Source organism: Tyto alba, unplaced genomic scaffold, assembly GCF_018691265.1.
Source record: "Tyto alba isolate M040663 unplaced genomic scaffold, T.alba_DEE_v4.0 Super-Scaffold_7, whole genome shotgun sequence".
NCBI lineage: Eukaryota > Metazoa > Chordata > Aves > Strigiformes > Tytonidae > Tyto > Tyto alba.
Window position 1 is genome coordinate 12,871,971 of NW_024881328.1, and position 22,210 is coordinate 12,894,180.

Below are 22,210 nucleotides of genomic sequence, written 5' to 3' on the forward strand. Positions count from 1 at the left end.
CTACTGCAGTCAGTCATCCAGTTCCCATGTGTCTAAGCTTGGAAATGTGAACTTGATGTCTATCTAATAAGCAAGTACTGGCTGTTTTCTCATCAGTTCCTTCCCCTTGTTTCTTGGCTGGAAGCTATTCATGTTCAGCTGATTCTTTTTTTTCCAGCCTAACTGACTATGACACCAGACAAATTAGTGAGCATTTTGTCTCCATGATTAATCAGTGAGCTTTCAGTTTTGGCACTGTGCTGTAGCATTGCTTAGAGGATAAATAAATAAATCAATCAGATATTCCTGACAACTGTAAAATGATTAAGCAAAGGAAAAAGAAAAAGCCACACAACAAAAAGTTGAATGATCACTTCATCATGCTTTAATATGAAATCAAAAAGTACATGTTTTTTTTGGCTTGGATATGCTAACTTTGAATCAGCATTAATATTTCCTTCTTCCCAGTGGATCTGCTGGTAGTTGTCGCATGGGACTGAGAGACTTCCTTTATCTGAATTTCTGATGGGTTAAGTTGGAGTTGCAGTTTCTATTTGGAAGTGTGGTTTTAGGCTGAAACAGAGTATGTAAAAATGGAAATTGCTCTCTTGGTGAATCACGGACCTGGCTGTTGACCCGAGTGACAAAACCCACTTTTTCCCTCTTGCAAAGCTGATGCTGTTCAGGGAGACTGTTGGATTTACTTCTGCCTCTCACTGTATTGCCACATTGCTAGCTAGTTGCAAGGGCAAAATCTGTTCTCGTTTAGTATCTGATCAATGTTCTTGTTTCTGATGGTGTTGAACAAGACAGCTGTGAGAAGATTTTTGCCCAAAGATTTTTACTTTTTTACAGTCAGGGCAGATCTCAGTTTGCTGCCTCCAGCCTAGTAGCGGCTGCAGGTCCAGCAGCTGGAATATCCTCATGTGCCCTGAGCAGTTTTGGCCTGAGGTTTCTGGGAGGAAAACAAAAGGAATTCTTCCTATCTCCCAGCTTCATTTGTTTTATATTTCGGAACACAGGGTACAAACTCTGTGCCTGGGTGTTTGACCCTACTTGTCAAATATACAACTTTTCTTGACTTCAGTTAAATTTAAGCCAAGATGTCAGAGGGCAGATTTTGTCTCAGCTCATGCAAAATGGCCATTTTGATGCAATTTGGTCTATTACATATCTTAAACATATAAAATTATGCCTCCATACATATTTTTCTCTGAGGCTTTCTAGCCACTTAAACTATGGATGACCGGTAAACACACACTTACTCAGTTCAGGTGGCCCTGGAGGAATTGTGAACATTTTGGCTATTGCAAATATTATAAATAATTCCTGAAATTTTATTCAAGAAAACATGTTCTGAGTGTGCATGCATTTAGGGGAGAAGGAAGGATACCCCTTGAGGTTCATCCTGAAGAGATAAAAACCAAAATGCACCCAGCTCCCATAGCCAAGCCCCAACAAAAAGTGGTGCAACCTTGTTGAATACAATAGTTACCACTCTGGTTTTTGTTTCAAGTACAATACAACCTCAGTTATGTCAGCATAATTTCCATTGTATTATTTGTAATGGTGACTGCAAAAAAGAAAACACCTGAAAGAAAGCATGCCAGCAGTCAGCTGAAGCTTTTCCCTTATCTTCATTGCCATAAATTTATATCTGAAGACATGTGTTCTTATAAAACTGCTCTGTCTGCCTGATGACATATCAGCACAAAATATAAGGCTATCCATCCACACCTAACAAATGAGTGCCCTGAAAACTCCTCTGCAAAATGCCATTCTCAGGATACTTTGTGTTCTCAAGGTCAGCCTGTTTCCTAACCCTTGTGTCCTTTTCCTTTCTTTCAGGGTTTTGAGGACCCCAAGGACAAGTAAGCAAATTTACTTCTGTCATACACTGTTATGTTTGCACATTTGGGATTTTTTTTCTCATATTAAAAAAAGACAAAAATTAATGCCCAGCAGCCAAGAATAATGCCTGGACTCCCCAGAGGCTTCTCCTGGAGGGACAGCCAGTCGAGGGCATGAGATTGACTGATGTACATTCAGAACTGCCGCTGCCCTCAAAACATCTATTTATTTGTGTGGTTCTAACTTTCTTTTGTAATTAAAATGCTTTTGCTGCTCTTCACCTTGCCCCCAGTATTCTTCACTATTTGCTGCTTTGAAAATATCCCAAGAACAAAATCTTCCTGCAAAGTATGTCTAAGTGTTGAACATGTCTGATAAGAAAAATTTATGAATGTATTGAAATATAGTTTCTGAGTTTATCTGTGTAGATTTTGCATTACTCATTATTACCTATTACTTATTTCTATATATAAAAATAAACTCAGAAATGACTGCTATTTGAAAAAAGTAAATTCAGACTTTCATGCTCTAAAATGCAGCCACATTAAAGCAGCATTTTAATTTTTTTCATATAGAACTTTAAAAAAAAAAAAGTTGGTTAAAATAACAATTTAACAAGAGTGATATTTTGAAAAATTGCTTTTGTAGGAAAAAACCCCAACCGTGTTCAGTTTTAACTTCCACAGCTGGACATAACAAAAGCATTTCCTGTATTGAAGGTGTTTGGGGTAATTTCACATTCAGTCCTACTGAATTGCATTAATTCTGAGCTTGCTCAGAGCAAGATAGGTGACAGTAGGCAGACTGATGGCTAAAATATGTTGGTGTTGCTCCTTATCATGTTTCTCAGGCTGGTGGTTAGGACTAAGTGGAGCTCTATGAGCTGGGACAGCTAAATGCTTCTGTGAGCCCTAAGCATCCAGCTTCAGGAAAATTGACATTATGGTGGTTGAGGAGAGCAACTCCCTAAAAGTAAACGAAAGTGATAAGTTTGAACATGGGAGCGTTAATAATTATTCTCTCCTTCCCTTGCTCTTCACTGCAAACTTGATTTGCATACATTTAGCCCTGTGCGGCCTGGGATGTTTCTCTGGTGCTACAAGGTGTCTAGGGGGAGTCACCAGGGTTTCTTCTTGTATCCATGGCTTCTGAGAACTCAGCTGATGTTAGATATACTTTGGACAGAAAAGACTGCAACAAAGTAATTCTTAGGAATACAGAAATTTTAAGTATCCCTCATGAAATAGCATATCTCTCCTCATAGTCGGTGCAAGAATACATAAATTCATCTGCCTTAGTGTTGGTCCACAACAGAGTCCCCTCTCCATCTCCATCCTATAATTTAAAAATGTTGCTTGAGCTGTTACAGCTAATAGCTGAGAGCAGTGTATTTACAGTGCTGATTCAGTGTGATGCCATCTTATTATACAGATTGCAGGATTTTTGCATTTCTGTTCTCATCAAAAGAACCTACCACTTGCCTCAGATCCTCTTGATCCAGAAATCTGTTTACCTCAAGAACAAAGATTTGGAAAAAAAAAAAAAAAAAAGTCTAGCAGAAAGTGTTCATGGTGATACTGGTTAAAATCAGATACCTTAACCATGTCAAGCACTTAACCCCGTGCCTTCATGTGCAGAAACACTGCCCATCAATGCTTTTCTCTTACAGCGAAGAAAGATGTAGGCACCACGCATCTCTGAAAACAGGACCTGACACTTACATGCCTGAATGCAGATTTAGTTATTGAACCTAGGCATGAAGTATTTAAAATTATGGCATATATGTAGTTTTGGCAGTGGTCATGCTCTTCATTTGAGAAAGTAATTAAATCAGCAGAACATTTTTGGATTACTCTGAAGCCAACATTTCTGGGTTAATTGCTAGCTTTCACATACGCAAGCAGAGTGCAAAAGTTGCTTCAAGCTTTGTTTGTACTGTTCCTGTCCCTTGCAACAATTTTCTGTCAGCTGCATTTGGAGAAGTCTCAGTACTGCTTTTAAGAGGTGTTTCTGGAAGTTTTGTGGTGGCCTGAAATCCTTGTTTCCCCCCCACCTCTACCACACTAACAATATATCAATAAGTATTTCCACATACGAATTTCATTAGTCTATCGGCTCTGACTTACAGGCACTGCCTTCAGGGTACTCCTTAACACAGGGAAATTTTGTAGTTCAATTTAAAATTACATTTATGCAAATGTACCCAAACTTGCAGTACAGTAATTTAGTTTGGGTACAAGTGGCTGCAAAAGTCACCTGAGCAGCTAGGTATATGCAAGGTAACTAAGATCCCCTGTAGTCTACATGAAGGTGGCTGCCTCACTAAGAATATCCCAGCAAGGCAATTTAAAACCTGCTGGAGTGTTTCTACACAATCTGCAACCACAGAAGTTATTGTAGTATTAGAGATACCCTCAGCAGGATAATGACCTATTACAAAACTGGAGGCAGCCGAGGCCAAAGCCCAAGCAGGCAGTTTCTTCTCTTTGCATTTTCCTGAGTGACTCTTTTAGGCTGGAACTTGAAATTTAACTGAGGTTCACCAAGATCTTGAGCTGACTCTTTTGCTTCAGTTCCAGGGGAAAACGTATTGCATCTCTCGTATGTGGTATGAAATGACTAAATGTGAATGACCCAAATGTGTAAATAACTTGCAGGATCTTGGAAGACATTCTGTAAATACAAAGCCTAATTATTTCCTTGCTCATTCTTATGAGTCCAGAAGACATTGTGAGGACTGAATGAAAATAAGCAGCAGCATCTTGAATGCTCAAGCAGATGTGCTTCCTCTAAGGAAGCATCTAGAAGTAACTTGAATGTCCTGTCCTTCTAGGGGCAAAACCACTTCTAATTTCAAAGTAGAATATATGAAGTTCAAGGAATTAAATAACTCTAGTGCCCAAAAATAGAAAACTTTTCCCCAACCTCACTGAAATATTAAGTTTGGCTAAAATAGAGATAAGAACTTAGGTTTGCAGTTGCCATATGGTCACTAAATAGATGCCGATGGTGTGTTGTCATGACTTAGCTGGGGTGTAGACACATTCAACGTGCTGGCTAGGATGAAGGGAGTTGGAATGGAAACAAGTGGATGGACCTGATTTATTTGTCTCTTGGCAAGAGCTACATGGTGAAGTTGGGGTACAGAGGGCTTCTTGAAATCTGGTCCAGTTTTGTTGAAAGCTTTTGGAGAGCCTTTCTTTTGGAAAGGGACCTTTAACTTTTAAAACAGTCACATTCTGGTTTGTAAGCTGCTTTGAGCAGTAGTACCTATAGCAGGTTGTAGACACGTTGCACCCGGTGGCTGCAACACAGGGTTTGTGCGTTATGCACTGTTATGCAGTATAAATAAAACTGAGAAAATAAAGCAGTGTAGCTTTTTATCGTGCTTGTCAGACATCAGGGTTTTTTTCTCCAGAGTGCCTAAGGTGAAGGTCAAACAACATGAGCCGTTGCTTTGCCATTGTGGGGTTTGCACATAGAAATAGTTATCCACTGGAATATGTCCCAGTGCAAGTGGGAGCCATATTCCAATGGGTAACTGTTGACATATCCCATGGATAACCTTGGCAATCACGCAAGCAGAGCAGAAAAACAGCACTTCAGGATTAGCTTTTAATTTCTGTCTATAGCCAGTTTTAAGGCAAGCCATTAAAGTAACAGCATCAAGTCATTAAAATCATGTCAGGTTTTAAAAATAACTAGAGAGTTTGGGGAGGTGCTTCAGGCTTCCTGATCCTCAGTGCCAAATGCCTCAGAGTGACTAAGTTTTCAGTGTTATTTTTTTCAACAGTTTTTGAAAATCAGCCTCATTTTTCTGAAGCTGTAGCTGAGCATCAGAAACACACTGATACTAAAGATTACAAGTAATTTAGAAATCTTGTTCCACATATTTAGAAAACAGAATCTAATTTGCATTGTTTGCTTTTGCTACCTTTTCCTTTTGCAACCTTATCTTTACTTAAGTAAATACCTTGTAAACAGAAAATTTTGTCTGGCTTTATACTCATAAATAACTGCATGAAGTGGGGACAGTGGAGCATCAAGCCACGTTTTTTTTCCCACATTTGTTCTGTAAGCAATTTTTTATCAAAAAATGTAGAATTGTTCAAGTTCAGAAATCTTCACAGAAATATTTACAGAAATTATTATTGGGAAGCAAGAAATACGACTGCTTACATAAATCATTTTGCCAGTTCAGGCATTAACAGCTACGACAGCACAGCAGTGCAGGGAAGAGTAAGTCAGAGGACTGGTGAAAGGAGACTGCTGACCACTTTTAGAAGGACAGCAAAGAGACTGCAAGTCAAGAAAATGAATGTAATATAGAAAAAGGGCAAGTAAATCAAATCCTTTCACTAGTGGACTCGGGACTAGGAATGAACTCTAGAGCCAATATAATTTTCCTCTCAGCTCATCATCCATTTTCCAACTTGAAGCTGTCGTAAGCAAAATGCCATTAACCTCCAGCTTGTTATACAGTGAAATGATAACAAACAGTGAAGAGGGTGAAATTAACTTGTCTCTTATGCTCCCTTTTCATGACATCCTTAGGAATACACAGGAAAGTATGAATCCAGAAGATGAAGTGGATGAGTTTCTGGGCCGTGCCATCGATGCCAGAAGTATTGATCGGTTACGTTCTGAGCACGTGCGCAAGTTCCTCTTAACATTCAGGGAGCCTGACTTGGAGAAAAAGGTAATGTCTAAAATTCATTGCAACGTGTCAGTCAGACTTAATTATGAGTTTTAATCCTCCTCTCTAAGATCAAGCTTTTATATCTAAGGTAAAGTTAGGTTTTAGGTGTTGGAGGTGGGGTTGTGATCTTAAAAAATCTGTGCTTCCTCATGGAAACCTTAATATCCATGTCACTAGAAAGCCACAGTCATCTGAAGGGAGCACTGGGCAGGAAAACCAAGCCATTTCTGTCAGACACACATGAATATACAATGATGGGCTGTAAGCGGAATCCAGAATAAATCAGATTTGCTTCTTTTACCTTGAGGCATCCAAACTGAGATTGCAGTCACCCCTTATCTCCCTCAGATCACTGGAGAAGCCCACTTCAGCCTGCCCGAGCTCCAGATCGCCTCTGGAGGGACTTTACTCTGCCCTTTGCCCCTCCCATGGAGCCTCAGGTGCTACTAAGGTTCATTGGGATTTGTACTCTTGTCATTTTTGGGAACCCATTTTAAGCAACAAGTAGATTTCTCTGTCTCATAAATGTGCAAAAGAGGAGTAACGGACCCAGGACTCCCAAAGAGCTGATTGTTTGCTGATTTTATTTCAGACACCAATGTTGTGAAGCAAAGAACTTTTCAATTTCTCTGTCTATATAATAGAGATAACATTGGCTCTAGATGGCTGCAAAGTTAAAGTCAGTTATGTCCAGAGGTACTCAGATACTGTTATTAAGAGTACTATGTAAACTGCTGATTTTAATTGCCCAAAGAAAGTCAAAGGCATCTTTTTCCTTCTTTTATATCCAAGCACAGATCATTGGGACATTTGATTGGTCTTCAGGTTAAACTACTTATTCAGTGGAAAAAGATTCAGTAATTAAGTTTGCACTAACTATTTTAGCATTTTATTTTAAAACACTCTTTCAGTGACAGGAATCACAACCTATTGCAAAAGCATACTTTTGCAGGACTTACAGCTATTCAATGAATCAGTGTGGGACTGGATAAAAGCTCAAGCATGTAATTTCCCCTCACTCCCCTATCAATTTTATAGCTGAAAACTGCTAGGGAAATTAGCGGTTCACCTGTTCTGAGCACCTTTTATTTTGTGGTTCAAACATTGAGACCATCTGTACTGAGAACCATGCTTCAAGCTAAATAAAGCATCTTTGGGAATCAGATGCAGCTCCCGTGTGACCGATATGTTGACAAGTAGTTGGAAGGAGCAACTGTGTGAAAACCGCAGCATCCTCGCACTATCATTAGAACGAGCCAAGCTGTCTGCACAGAATACAAGGTTTTCTGATTAGCAATATTCATCCCTACTGGAGGAAACTTCCGATGGAAGAAGTATAGATCAGACGAAAGTAACCTACAGTCCTAGTCCTTGTTAATCCATTCTTGTTCCTCTCATGCAAGGGGTGAATGGTGAATCCTCTCTCCACCCAGCTGGGGGGTGGGAGGGGTTGTTCGCTGTCCTTTGGGTCTGTTCATGCCCTTAAAGCTTGCCCAGGGAGAAGTTTTTGTGGAGGGAAAGCAGCTAGCCATATTTCCCACTAACATAACCCTGTTTGTATTTTTTTGCAGTACTCCAAGCAGGTGGATGACAGGTTTGGAGCCTATGTGGCTTGTGCATCCCTAGTCTTCCTCTTCATCTGCTTTGTTCAAATCATAATTGTGCCACAGTGAGTACCTTTTTATCACTTTGCTCCCATCTGCTCCCCTCCTCTACTCTGGCCTACTTTGTTTTTTTCTTGAGAATTCAGAGCACCAAAGGGAAGAGAAAAATCCTTAAATAATTCATGCTCGAGTGATGCGTGGTGCTTATTGTTTTCACTCATTTCTAGTGCAGATTAAAACCTCCTCACTGACACGTAAGGATTTCTGTTTTCCCACTGTGATTTCTCTTGCCATTTACCCCCATCTTAGGAAATTCAGTTCAGCAGGTTTATAAGCTTTTGGAAAACAAATGTGACTCAGTAGGAAGGATTGCCCACTAAGGCATAGCACGCATTCACAACATGCGGCTATTCACAACATGTTCTTGTCTGAACGCAGTGGGACAGGGGGTGAAAAACCCACCACAGCCTCGTTGCTCAGAGCACTGAGGTGTCAGGGTCTGCTTCACAGATGAGGCATAACCTGTTATGCGTTTATTCTTCTGGACTCAGAGCAGCAGTGCAAGAGAGGGAGTTGAGCTACACATGCCTAAGCTTGCGTAGCTCACTCCAGGTTTAAGGCTTGCAGTCATTTCTTTCCCCAGGCAAGTGTGCCATAAGCTCCTCAGGGCTGTGGGGCACAGTGCTCTTGGACCACTGCAGTGAAATGTTTTGTCTGAAAGGCATGGTGTAACCCACTGGATCTTTTCCAGCAGTGAGCTCTGCAGACATGGTATTTCTTCTCAAAGAGTTCATAAAAAATCCCTTAAAATTGAAACATGTTGGTATTTCCTGTGCTCTGGTTTAGCAGCAATAATATATCATTCACTGAGCAGTGCTGTGTTGGAAATATATTTAGAGTTAGTCATTTTTAATCTGAAGAACAGAATCACAGAAGCTCTGAAAATGCTCCAAATTCATCTTCATTACAAGAAGACAAAAAAAATTTTAAAGAGAGCTCCAATACTATTTTATGCCATTACAACTGCTTTCTCCTTCTATTCACACCACACACCTTCTCGGAGTAGATTGGTTTATAGCGTTCAGATCAGATATTCAAATGGTCACAGAAATGACACAGTCTGATGTTTGAGTTCATTCATTCTCCCAGGCAAGAGGAAATTCACTTCTTCTCACAATAAGATTGAATCAGCAAAATATCATCAGTACAAATGCACTGTGTAAACAGTTGGATCTGCTTTGGAAAACTGGAAATAGAGATGAAAGAGGCTCAAAATTGAAACTAGATCAGTCCCAGCAATTAATGCATTGTTAATTATGTCCAGAAATATTCTTTGTGAGTAATTGATTTAGCAAGGGTTTACACTTTGGATCTCTGGATGTTACTGCTGTGACTTCACACCTGCAGAGGCATTCCACCAGCCTTTGTGTTGCTCATCAAACTCCCTAAGCAGCCACTAAGCTGTCTCCATAAAACCCAGTTCAACATTTAAATGACAACTTGACAGTTTCTGATCTGTGGCAGCCATATGGCTGACTCATTTGTATTACGCAGGAGCAAATCCCTTATGGCAATGTGGTGTAAATGTCATGCTGCTCAGTCTCCTTCCATGCCACCCTTAAGGGTGGTGGTTGGTGTTTTCTTGGTAGGTTCTGAAGTGTCCTTAAGCAGCCTGGCCTGTCTGAAAGATGATTTGGTTCAAGTGTAAATAAAATTTCGTGTTTTATCTGCAAGTCAGATATACCTTCTTTCAGCTTTTTGGTTTGTTTTCCCTTATATTTCAGCTTCAATTGGTCTTTTATTGAAAGTAACAGTTAAGCAGCAACTGAAACCACAGGTGTATATGTGTCACCATCAGAGCTTTATAAAAGACACAACATGGAATTTGAATCTGAAACCAGAGACAAAATGGTAGTGATAATTTATGATAAAGAGGAATAGCTTTAATTAATTTCTCAAAGGCTCAAACTGTGAATTAGCAAGTACAATTATCTTAGTAGTCATGAGAGAACAGAGACCAGCAGGCTTTGGTGTGGCTGGCCTCAATGTCACGTCGCAAGAATACTTCATTTAAATTATGAATGAGGCTAACTCCTGGGAGGGGGCCCATCCTGTCACACTGAGACCAATCACTGGGAAATTGTTGTTGAATATCTTCGTGATCAAAACAGATGAAAATGCATAGTACAAAGTTGGCCCTGGGGTCCTCTTTGTACTTAAAAGTGAAAGGAGCAGGAACTTCTCAAGCTGGCCAAGCCAAGGCTGTTCTCTCTGACTGACCTCATGCCATGGTTGCTCCCATCCCATGCACAAGGCAGAGCACAGAGGATGGTGCAGCACAGACATTCCCTGTGCACAGCAAGGATGGATAGCTATTCCCAAGGATGGATAGCTGTTGAGACCATTCCCACTCGGCTGCACTGCAGCACTCAGCACTCTTTCCTTCCCAGGGGTCTCCTGCCCACAGCCAGCCAGGGGCCAGCCTGACATAACAAATTGTTCTATCAGCGCCTCTAGCGCGTGAAATATTTCTCAGTCCCTCTGCTGTCACCCCGGCAGGAAGGTGATTGCTAAAAAAGATGCTGCATTCTCTGCTCTGCAGATGCGTGAGTAATTCAAAATAGGACAGAGTGTTTGTTGGTATTCACGGCACCTCCTATCTCCTACTGCTGTCCTAATTGGAAAGCCCGTGCAGTGTGTCATAGCTTGTACAAATGTCATGTTCTGGAGAGCAGAGCTGTAGCTATTCTATATGCTGTACACTTTAAAAAAAAATAAATCTCCTTGATTTCAGCTCTACATTTATGCTGGGTTTTTACCTGACCTGTTTCCTGATCCTGACCACAGTGGTGTTTGTTTCGGTCATTTACTCCTGTGTAAAGGTGAGTACTGTGGTTTCTTTGTAGAGTCCTTTGCCTAAGATAACTGGATCAGCAATCTGTTTCTTCAGCTAACAGAGCATGTTTTGTTAGCCATCCTTTCCACACTATGTGATAAGGGTTACAGAAAAAGCCTTTGATAAGACAGAACGAACTGCAAACAGATGTTAGGGTTGGCATCTCTTTAGCTCAGCAGAGAAGTAATCACTCTGTGGATCTGCATGTCTATTAAGTCCCCTGCAGGCACTCTTATATTGATATAAGAACACATTTTCCAGTGTGGAATGAAACACGGGCCATTCGTTTCCTCCCTGTAAACTTCCTGCGGTGTCGCCTGTGTACTGGCCCCTGCTGCATATGCATGTTTGGGTAGGCAGATAATCAGAAGCAGAATATCATCAAGGAAAAATGTCCTGGGGGAAAAGTAAAAGCCATAAACATATAGAAGTTTATCAGCCTTTCTCAGAGGAGTGTACAGAGCTTCCAACATTCGGTGGGCTCTTTCTTGTAACTGGTTTTGATCAGCAAAGAAATACATTGTGTGAAATCGGAAAACATTAATTCTTCTTGGCAGTCTGTGGTAAAGTGGCAGTCAGTGCTCTGGGACGGGTGATGTGCTCATCTTTTTCACTCAGAGGTATTCCTATTAAAATGTTGATGCCAGTTGATTGTATTTGCAGTTTTGGATATCCTTCCAGTCTAGCAGTGTCTGAATGTGGAATACATCCAGATTCAGGCTCCTTAGCCCAAGCTCAGCTTTGTTCCTCAGAGCCTGGAACAAAATAGCTCAGTAGCATGTTTCCTGCAGAAGAAACAGTGGGGTAACGGATTATGTCAGGCAGATGATTTCCCTCATTTTAATTATCTTCTCTGTGCCATTTCCAACCGTTGAATGTGGGAGCTCTTGACAGACTTGCATGTTTCATGTCTTTTTGATTTTTGAAAGTTAGATGCAGAGAATTAAGCTTTGCCTTCTCATTTATTAAGAGCTACAAACTGTTCCCAGTGAAAGAAGCTTCAGGTTATATTTGAATTTAACAACTCACTCCCAGGGCTTCCCTTGGGCATATGACAATTTTAAAGGGACCCTAGTTCATAAGCGCAGCATCCTGCTTGTTTACCATCAATGAAAATTACAATTCAGAAATAACAGTGCTAATAGGAAGGCTTGGGTCCCTTGAGCTGAGAAATGATACCCAAAGATGCCTGGTTATACTTGGTGTGTGCACTGCACGTGATTATGCTACTGAGTGTCATTAGTTTGTAAACTGGTATCAGAAGTTAATGTGATTAGCAGTTAATTAACAACCAACGTGGAAATCTTTTGGTCACAGCCACAAAGGACTTGGAAACTCTGTGCAGAGCTGTGCTGGAGCCTACTTACACTGCAGTGCCACTGGCAGCAACATCCCAGCACACTGCCAGCCGTGCAGAGCCACAGCAGCTCTACTGGTGCTGTGCAAATACTGGGGCAGGAGCTGTGGCAGACCCAGACCTCTGAAGCATTTGAGCTGGCTGACTTGCAACCGGATGGATTTCAAGGCTCACAGTTGTTTGCCACCCACTGGCTTTTACGGGATTAGGTTGTTTCCACATACTGACAGCAGCACTCATTTCTTCTGCCATCATTCACAGGTCCTGGTTCTGGTTTGGACTCTTACTGATCTTAATTAATAATTAACTCAGAAGTCACACAGGATTTTTCAGTCCCTGTGACCCTAGGCAGATGTCCAGTCTTGCTTTCTTTGCCTCGATCTTCCAAATTCCTGTAGAAGAGGTCTGTTCATTGGTGCCTGCAACTGTTTTTAGGCTGGCTTTGCCTGAGTGCACAGGCCCTGGTTACACAAGACATCAGAGGGAATTCAAACTAACATCAGAATTTAATGGGATTTTGTGAAACTCCTGGTATTTCCAAAAGTGAGTTTTCAGCATGTTGGCCCAGTCCCACAGGGTGCTTATGTATAACATTCAGTGTGGCTGGTGCCTTCTGTGCACAGGTTGCAAGTATTGAAAGTATCAGGCCTTCTAGGTCCAGTAGCTTTTTGATTACCCCTTTTTTAGTGCTCCAAATTAGCCTCTGCTGATAACATCTGATTATGAGATGGCTTGTTTAGGGGATGGGTACTTCTGGCTTACCTGTCTGATGGCAACAGCTCCCACTAGCTACCGTCTGCTTCTGTCATTAAAGATGTTGGTGTTTCAAGTCAGAGTTTTTTAAGCAGTGGGTTTACCCTGCCCTTGCTGTACTCCACATTGCTCCAGGAAGCATTTTTACACACATACACAAGAAAGGCACTTTTACAGATCCTTTAAATGAAATTTTAAGACACAGGGATGTCAGCATTGTTTGTTTCATTTCGCACTCAGATGTGGAATAGGAGAGCATGTGTTTTACATACCGATCATTCATTCCACACAAAGTTGGAAAGCAGGTGTCCACCCCAGGATATCAGCATAAGCGTAACTTTTGCCTGTTTGCTGTGCTGTTACATGATAAATGACTCTTTTTCCTTCCTCTTTCCAGCTTTCATGTGACTTTCTTTCCCTGTTTTGGCCTCTCCATCTCTGGCTTTGACAGTGGCCAGCAGACTCTTTCTGGACAGCTTGATCATGTTTTATTTTCTTTTGCTGTCATTATTATCTTCCACTATAAAATTCTCCACGGACTAGAAGTTGATCCTGGAACTGCCAACGCAGCCAGCTTGGCTTTCCAAGTTTCTTCAGCTGTAATAAACAAGAGAGTTCCAGTTCTTCACTTTGATGCTCCATGAAGACTTGGCCACCGCAAGATGGTGTTCCTTCCCAATAGAGTCTAAGGTCATGGGAAACAGGGTCCCTTCACAAATACTCCACTGACAGACATCTGTTTTGCTACTAACTTATCAAGTTTTTGTTTCTTCTTAAAATCCTTAACTTCTGGTATCTACACTGCTGTGTAGAATTCAACTTCTTGTTCCTGGGAGCATGTATGAAAGAAATTTCAAGTTGTCCTTTTCGAGGAAAGAAGTTTTTCTGTAGCTTTACACAGGTGCAGCTTGTCTACCTATTTCTTTGCCTCCCAAAGCTGGTCTAGATGCTCCTAAAGTGTTTCTTTTTTTTTTTTTTTTTTTCTCAAGAGGGTGAAAAAGTACCTGTGAAAATTGCACTTTTTAAATAGATTAATAAATCACTGTGAAATAAGATACATAAATGGGCTTGCAACATCAAGTTGCCTGGAGATTTTGTCTTTTACTCTAGAAGCATCTTAATGTACTTCAAAATGACTCAAAGGCTTTTATTACAAATTGAAAAATCAGAACTTGAAGACCTCATGTTTTTTTTTCGTCTCACAACACAATAGCAATTATCTAAGCAGTTTTCCATGTCCACAATATATGTTAAGTAGACAAAAAGGAAAAATACTACTCTTCTGTCTGTGATCAGCTGTTATTGCAAAGTAGTTTTTATTTAGTGTATTTTTGTCATGTAAATGACTGGAGGTTGTGGATTATTTTCCATGTAACACTAGTACATGTTGGATAGCTTTTTAAATTCAGATTTTCACCTGTACAACAGTGCCCTACCTTCCCCTTCTATATCCATTGGTACCTCCATGCTTTCAGAGCCTCTCTCTTCTGGGAGATAATGTCTTCCAGCAGCATTTATGCATTTCAATTCAGAATGAACTGTAATCAACTGGACAATCCAATTTCCTTTTTCCCACTGTGGCTATTTTTCTTTACGTGGGGATTTTAAGAGGACTAATTAGTGACCTCAAGCTTGTATGGCAACCCAGATATGAATCTCAGGCTGCTCAAATGGATCACATCCTTTTTTTCAGCCCCTGTTCTCAATAGTGCACGTGTGGGCTTAGAGTTGCCATTTCATCAGACCTTCACTTGTCCCATCCTTCACTTGGGCAAGATTTGAGTTTTACTAAGAGGAGTAAATGGTGTTAGCCAGTACAAACCAATGGGCTAACCAGCAACCGCGTGGTTTTTTACCATACTATAATGTCCTGATGTTCTGCTTCTTTTCCTAGGAGAGAAGGGATTTTATTTTATTTTATTTTATTGGAGAATTGGAGGGGAATTCATCTTCTTTTAGTTTTTCTTCTTTTTTGTTTTACCCCTGACTTGTGTATGTCTTTATGGAGATAAAACTGCTAGAGTGGAGCTGAACTGTCTGAGCTGTGACAGGTCCCCCATTTCTATCACAGAAGTCCTCCAAGCTGCAAGTATTTCTGGTCTCTATCTGCGTCTGTGTTATTTATGCTGTAGAACCTCCATGAATTTTATTCGCAAGGCAAAGGTTCCTCAAATAGGCGGCACGGCTGTGCCGTTGCGTTTTCTATTGCAATTCTGACCTCCTATGGTTTTTGGCATTTGTTTCCTCTTTAAGACTTTTTCCAGCTGTACTTGTTTACTGACCTAAAATTTTCCCTAGTTTGCAAAGTAATGAGAACCAAGATTAATACAAAGAAAATATGTTTTCATTAGAATTTAAGTGTCTTTCCGCTGATAGCTTTGCTTGATATCTCAGGCTTGGTTCAAAGTCAGGCTTTTTTTGGGATCGTTGGCAGCAGGGGCTTGAGCCAAGATCCACAACAAAGCACTCCTGAGTTTTATTTAGATACCTGATTTCCCAGAGATTACAGAAGGCGGTTAGGTCCGTACGTACATACCTTTGTAAAGCTTGGCCTTGAGGCCTAAACAAAGGAGTGTCAGGAAAACCTGTCCTGCTCTAATCTTGTGAGAAACCTGTCTATATGCAGCACAAATCTTCTTTCTCTCTCCAAATCATGTAATGATTAAAGCCCCATGGCATTTCCCACATCCCTGCACTGGTAGGGATCTGCTAGCTGATATCTGCATGGAAGCATCTGGACATGGTAGGGCAAAGAGATATTTTGGTTCATGGCTTATCAACAGAGGTAAGGATTTCTATATCAGCAACGTTTATTTCTGGGAGAGAGGTGTTTTGCTTTGTTTTACAGTGTCTGCATGAGCCTGAAGGATTGCATAAGCTTTCAGTGAATTTCAATCAATCCTCATTCAGTGCAAATAAGTCATAACCCCCCATTTCTCCATTCCTCCCATCTCTCACAGAGCCTTGCCCTCTCCTTGCACCTGGAGTTATCTGGATTTTTGTGTTTGTGCTGGTAGCAGGTGAAATCAGCTCTTTCAAAACTCTTGCCACAACCTCTCTCTTCATTTGTAAAAGTCACCATCTAATCAGCGCTTTGGCCATTCAAACACTTTGTAATTACATTGTAGGACTGCTGTGTGGGAAGCTGTGCACTGACAAAATGTTGCATCTCTGAAGATGTAAAAGTGAAGGATAAAAGGGAAAAGCAAGACTTTTAATAGAAACATTAGTCATAGTTAAATTGCAGTGCCGTGTCGCTGCACCGCTAGCTTCTCCGTGTCTCTAAAAATACCCTGTAGTGGCTTAGTTATTCGTGCAGCGTGCTGGTAGGGAAAGGAGAGTTGGGTTCTGGAGAAAACTTTGGCAGTGTTCAGCAGAGCCCATCTGCCCCGGCAGGATGGCATGGTGGGGAAGGGCCCTGCGGGGCTGATTTCGGGCGGGAGGGTGTCAGTGCACAAGGGTGTCCTGGTGTCCATCTCCTTGCTCCATCCCTGAGCTGGCTCTGGGACAGTGGTGGCACGTGAAGAAAAGGGTTCGTTTCATTCTTTTCTGGACTTCTCTTGTAGCTAATGCAATGCACGGAGGCCTCATGCGATGCTGAGGGGTGACCTTTGCTGCAAAGGGCACCTAGTTAGTCTCCGCTTTAACACAGAGACAGACTCTACCCAGAATACGATGCAGCACCTAAGGCAAAGCATGCTGGTGGCCTGCAGTAAGAATGCAGTTCGAAGAAAGCTTCTAGCTCTGATAGTGGTGAATCACTGGGACAGTCTGTCTCGGGGAGCTCTGTGGTGGCCCTCACCAGTGGTTATTTTTAGCCCCGTGTGTCTGTGGTGCTGAGTGCCATAGACCAAACGAGGCCAGCTGATTTCTCCAATGCCTCTCACCGAGGGTCTGACAGATCACAAGACTAGCCTGGGCTTTTTAACAGTCTGTTTCTGAAATGACACCACAAAATCCTATGATACGCCTTTGTGATCAAAGGGATGTGACATCTATTTTTAATTTCTGATTTTTTATATTTTTGGTCCAGTAATTTACAGGCTCAAGCTCCTGGCTGTTTCAGTTACAGATGGCTTGTGGTTTGCTTTTCACGACAGGATGAGCACAGCCCTGCAAGCCATGCTCTCTCGGCTCAGGAGCCATCATCCCCATTAGGAAGGACTAAGTAGATTTGGTGAGCCAGCTGGACCTGCTGCCGCGAGGTGCTCACGTTCCTGCTCGCCCTTGTCCAGGAGCCACCATCCCCCATCACCATTCTCTAACCCCTGTGCAGCATCCACACAGACACTGCGCTGAAGCATGCGGGCAGCTCAAAGGCAGGTTGTAATCTGTAGAAGAAACAATGATTTTACATGTTTATTTAATTTTTTTTTTTTTCCCCACATGCAGCTTTTCCCAGCTCCACTCCAGACTCTTTCTAGGAAGATTGTACAGTCCAGGACTAATAGTACCTTAGTTGGAGTCTTTGCCATTATCCTGGTTTTTCTATCTGCCTTTGTCAATATGGTATGTGTATTATTTCCTTTTGACCCTCTCAGTTTTGCATGGTGTTAGCGGTGCTCTGCACAGCATCATAACCTTTAAAGCCACTGGGTTTAATGTATTCCCACCTAATGCTTATAGCATCTGAGGTCAGTTCCCTTTTGCTTTTCTGGCACAGAAGAGAAATGGGAGCCCCAACAGCTGCATCCCTATAGCTCATTATATGCCTGGCACAGATTTGTGCCCATGTTCTTTTCTAATTCTTTAGATTCTTTGGCTCCAAGCGGGACTTAAGTGTTGTGTAGGCTTTGTGCCAACCTTCTGCACGGTGCTGCATCCTGCTCCAAGTGCAGTAATCACCTACCAGGGACTGTGAAGACTTTGCTTTGAGTTGCGCTTTTGGGAGTGGGGTGGTCTAGCTTTGCTTTCAAACACCGCTGCTGGTTTCAGACTGGGAGAGGGATGAGCTGTTCTCTAAGAACCTGCAGCTGCCAGTTGCTCACCTGTACAAATGGCTTGAAGGCTGAATGTGTTTTAAAGAAACCACTTGAATATTCTTTACCCTGCATAGTTCTCTTTCATTTTTTAAGAGAGGAGAAAGAAAAAAAAGGAGGGATGGGCCTGGGGTTAAAACCCTGAGCTTGGAGGTAGCTACAAAGACTTCCCATGGCCCTCTGCTCCTCTCTGTTTTGGCCTCCGCTGGGGCAGTGCTGACTGGCACTGGCACAGAGAGGCTTAAAATACCTTAAAATCAGACCACTGCTTGCTCTTGCCTCAGCTTCCCTATAGACATAGTAGAGATTTAGGAACAATTTTATGCTCCCTTGAGGTACTTGCATGGGAGGTGCTATCTCAGTAGTGTCGACACCCCACCACCTTCCCCCATAGTCACCTGCAAAGAGGTGGTGTGAGTTGCTGAGCACCACGGGAAAATTAGAGCTTTGGTTTTCTGCATAATGTGTGATTCTGTGCCTTCGTGGACTGCTTAGTGTAAAACTTAGCAAAATGGGCAAACGGAGCAGCATGTGGAGACCAGAACAGGCCTTTTCTGATTCCTCAGCAAAACATAGTACATCAGCCTTTGAGCCTTGCTGCTAAAGTCTTCCCTTTAGAAGTACCTGCAGCAGAAGCTTTAGAGATGGCAGGGGAGAGTTATCAGCTCACAAATTCCCATCAGCAGAAACAGAGCAACACCAGGACCTTATCACAGATAGCGGGATATATTTGTACATGTAATATCTACAGTCCCTCTGCCTGTGAGCTTTCAAACTTAAAGTTGTACGTGAAGCTGAGCACAAAACTAGCTTTCTAGAGTGCACAACCTGGATTTTATTAATTAACATTTTGGGGGGAGGAAAAACATAGCCATTACACATGCAGTAAAATATAAGCCAGTAGTTTCATTTTGCATATTTTGCACATTGCCATTTCCAAGGGCCTTTTGAATTGGTGCAAACTATTTTGCTTTCTTTTCCCCATCTATGCTGTTGAGTTTAATACCATCTTTTTCTTCAGTTCATGTGCAGCACTGTGGATCTTGCCAACTGCATGGCTGCAGAATACAACATCACTCCTGACCGGGTGGACATATGCCTTATCAGCAACCTGACTTCCAACTACAGCCTGGGCACCTTACAGGGATTCTGTGACAGTCCTTTGCCCAACTGCAACTTTCCAGAGGTATTTCCTGAAAAAAATGGATTGCAGAGCTTGATCTGAGAAGGGACTATAAAACTGTGTAATAAATCTCAGTGATTCAGAGGAAAGCAAGGTTGCTCCTGACTGACGTTATAGGACTGTCACAGGCTACTACGCAGAAACTTAAGTGTCTGGAGTTATTATCATGAGTCCACATTAATGTTTAAGTTCCTTCAGGGCTGAATAATCAGGGCTTTTATCATTTTTGGATCCTGCCTGTAGCAGGAAAATTGGCCTTTCTACATGAAGTCCTTAATGTCATACAAGTCATTTCAAAGGAGTTTGTGGATGCTCCGTGTTACTTGAAAATCAGTGTTTAGTCATAGATTTAACCCTTCCCTCCCTTGCTTTATGTCCTGATGAAAAACTTTGCTTATATATTCTTTCACTAGGTATAGTAGGTTCTAGCCTCAGGCAAGTTAGCAGCCCTGATAGTGGTCTGCTTCTATTTGCAAATGCAGATCCTACCTCTACAGAACAACTTGGTTAAAAAAAAAAAAAAATACTTCTAATGGCGAAAAAAGCCCCAAATATGTTTTACAGACTGGTGGAATACTTTGCCAAAAAAATCATCTTTTTGCATAGCTATTCAATGCTATCTTTCTTTGAGTTTTTAGGTCATGGCCATTACATGTGTTGTCTACTGGAAACTGAAAAGGAAAAAAAATCTCTCTAGGATGGGGGCAGAATTTATGTCAAAGGCATCTGGCTTTATGGAGACCTGACAGATTTATGGCTGATCTGTTATCATCCAGATGTCCAAGGTGCTACTCAAAGCCCTGGTATCCCACTGAATCTACTTCCATCTAACCTAACAGGAATATGGTCTCTATATGATTCAGTGAGGTTTCTGAGACCACCATTACTGTGATTTTCAACCCTGCAAATGCTCTTACTATGTCCACAGAAAGACCCAGGAGTAAAATCTGGCAGAACAGAGAACTAGAAACAGTCTGTGCCCATCATGGTGTTGTCAGGTGTGCTGGTTGAGGACAGAGAAGGATTTTAAGCAATGAGAAACAACCACTTTTTATGCTGAGGATGCTGTGGCAGCTTTGTGCCAGGTCCTGCCAGTCAGTGGGCTAAGAAGCAAGGAGTCCAACCCCTGCACTCTGCAGGGCAGATGTTGGGTCTGGTACAGGTGTTGTCTGTTGCATCCAGTGTGCTTTCAGAAGATAGTGGGATCCTACTGCTCAGCCACAGGAACATCCACCCATTTTATAGAAACTGGGGAGTCAGGTTACAAGCTGTACAAGTTATTTTCTCTAATTTAATATATCAGCGATGAACTATTAATAAATGAGCTCAAAACGAAGTGTATTTCTACTTCAACTAGGGCTTGCTTTTTAACTGGAAGGATGGATTGCCTCAGGCATCTGATACAGGTTTTTTTGCCAGAAATAGGCCTGTCCGGACAAAGTAGAAGCTTACATCTTCACAGATTTGATCACAGGAAGGTGATGAGCTGGATAACATGCCTCTCTCTGTTTCACATAGATGCTAGCTTTCCCAGGAGCTATAAATGGCAGCCTGTAAATGCATTTGAAAGCACTGGCATGCTAAACTTTCAGCTCTCAGGTTGGCAGAAGCTGCTGCCCCACCACCCAGGTGTGATAGAGGGCTCCACTACCACACATGCACACACTTCAGCAACTGCTGGCAGAAAAAAATGATCATAGTGTTGGGCACTGGTAGAAGTTTGTCCAGCCTGTCTCTTGCCGATGGATCCAGTGTGTCGCATCAGCAGGGGCAAAACTTTCCAACTGGCCTCAAGTGCGTGTCTGTCCTGGTGGTGTGAGTTGCTAATACCCTTGGTCCTGTGTATTGTGCAGATATGTGAATTCGAGTCCAGAATTTAATTTGACCTTAAAGCGCAAAGTATTCCAGCATAACTGGATGACACTTTCTACTAATTCAGTAACTGTGTCCAGGGCAAACCTACGTCACAACCTTGGGTGTATGGCTGCGAGCCTTATGCCTCTTGAGTGTAAAGCAAATAATGCCTGATGAAGAATGCAGGAGTTTTCTCTTCCACCAGTTCAGTTTTAACACTTAAATCTCCTGTAACATGAGAGAATCCCACAGGCAGCCCCAGGTGTACATGTTTGGTCAGCTCAACTACATAACTCACAATCCCTTTCTATCCCTCTGTTTAGTTTCCTTTGTTTTCAGTTTTGATTTATCCAGCTGACATTCATCTCTCTTCTGTTTTTTTTCCCCTTTTTGTCTTTATACAGTACTTTACCTACAGTGTCTTACTGAGTCTCCTGGCCTGCTCTGTGTTCCTTCAGATCAGCTGTATTGGAAAACTGATCCTTATGTTAATCATTGAATTTATATATGTTCTCATTGTGGAAGTGCCAGGGGTCAACCTTTTTGACAATGCAGATCTTCTGGTTACAGCTAACACTTAGTAAGTGCCTTTCACTTCTGAAATCTTCACCTAATTTCTTTCACCCAATGATTTCAGTGTGGCATTAGGTGGGTGGGAGTGCCGAGGCTGTGGTGCAAGCAAGGGAGGCGTATGCTACCAGAGAAGGCATGGCTGCAGACTAAAGGCTTTGTCAATGCTGCTCTTCACCTCTGAAGAGTAGAACACAGTTCCCTTTAAGATCTTTTTAACGTGGAACTTGACTAATGAACTATCTATTATTAACAAAATATAACTGGCATCAGAGTGAATCTGTATTTCTTTTTCTTCCAGAAATGGGGAGCTGTAGTTAGTCATTCTCACTTGTTCTGATATTACACTCCCAATATAGATCTGCCTTTTCTCAAAAATGAAAAAAGACCCTTCCAACAAACTTGAGCTGTCTCAGGGATGTGCTAATGAACCGCCGAGGTGTTCAAACATCTAGTATATCAAGCCCAGGTTGGGGTGGTGTTTG

At 41.8% G+C, this 22,210-nt stretch overlaps 1 protein-coding gene across 3 annotated transcripts in view; it reads left to right on the forward strand.

Annotated features, from left to right (window-relative positions):
• The window catches only part of ADCY5 (adenylate cyclase 5), a 221,972-nt gene that overhangs the window by 187,030 nt on the left and 12,732 nt on the right, over positions 1 to 22,210 (forward strand). For all 3 annotated transcript variants that reach the window (XM_033003549.2, XM_033003547.2, XM_033003548.2), the window contains exons 9-15: positions 1,828 to 1,850; positions 6,385 to 6,529; positions 8,101 to 8,198; positions 10,928 to 11,015; positions 17,532 to 17,648; positions 19,140 to 19,304; positions 21,560 to 21,735. In XM_033003549.2, coding sequence (XP_032859440.1) covers positions 1,828 to 1,850; positions 6,385 to 6,529; positions 8,101 to 8,198; positions 10,928 to 11,015; positions 17,532 to 17,648; positions 19,140 to 19,304; positions 21,560 to 21,735 — 812 coding nt within the window. The remainder of the gene's footprint in view (positions 1 to 1,827; positions 1,851 to 6,384; positions 6,530 to 8,100; positions 8,199 to 10,927; positions 11,016 to 17,531; positions 17,649 to 19,139; positions 19,305 to 21,559; positions 21,736 to 22,210) is intronic.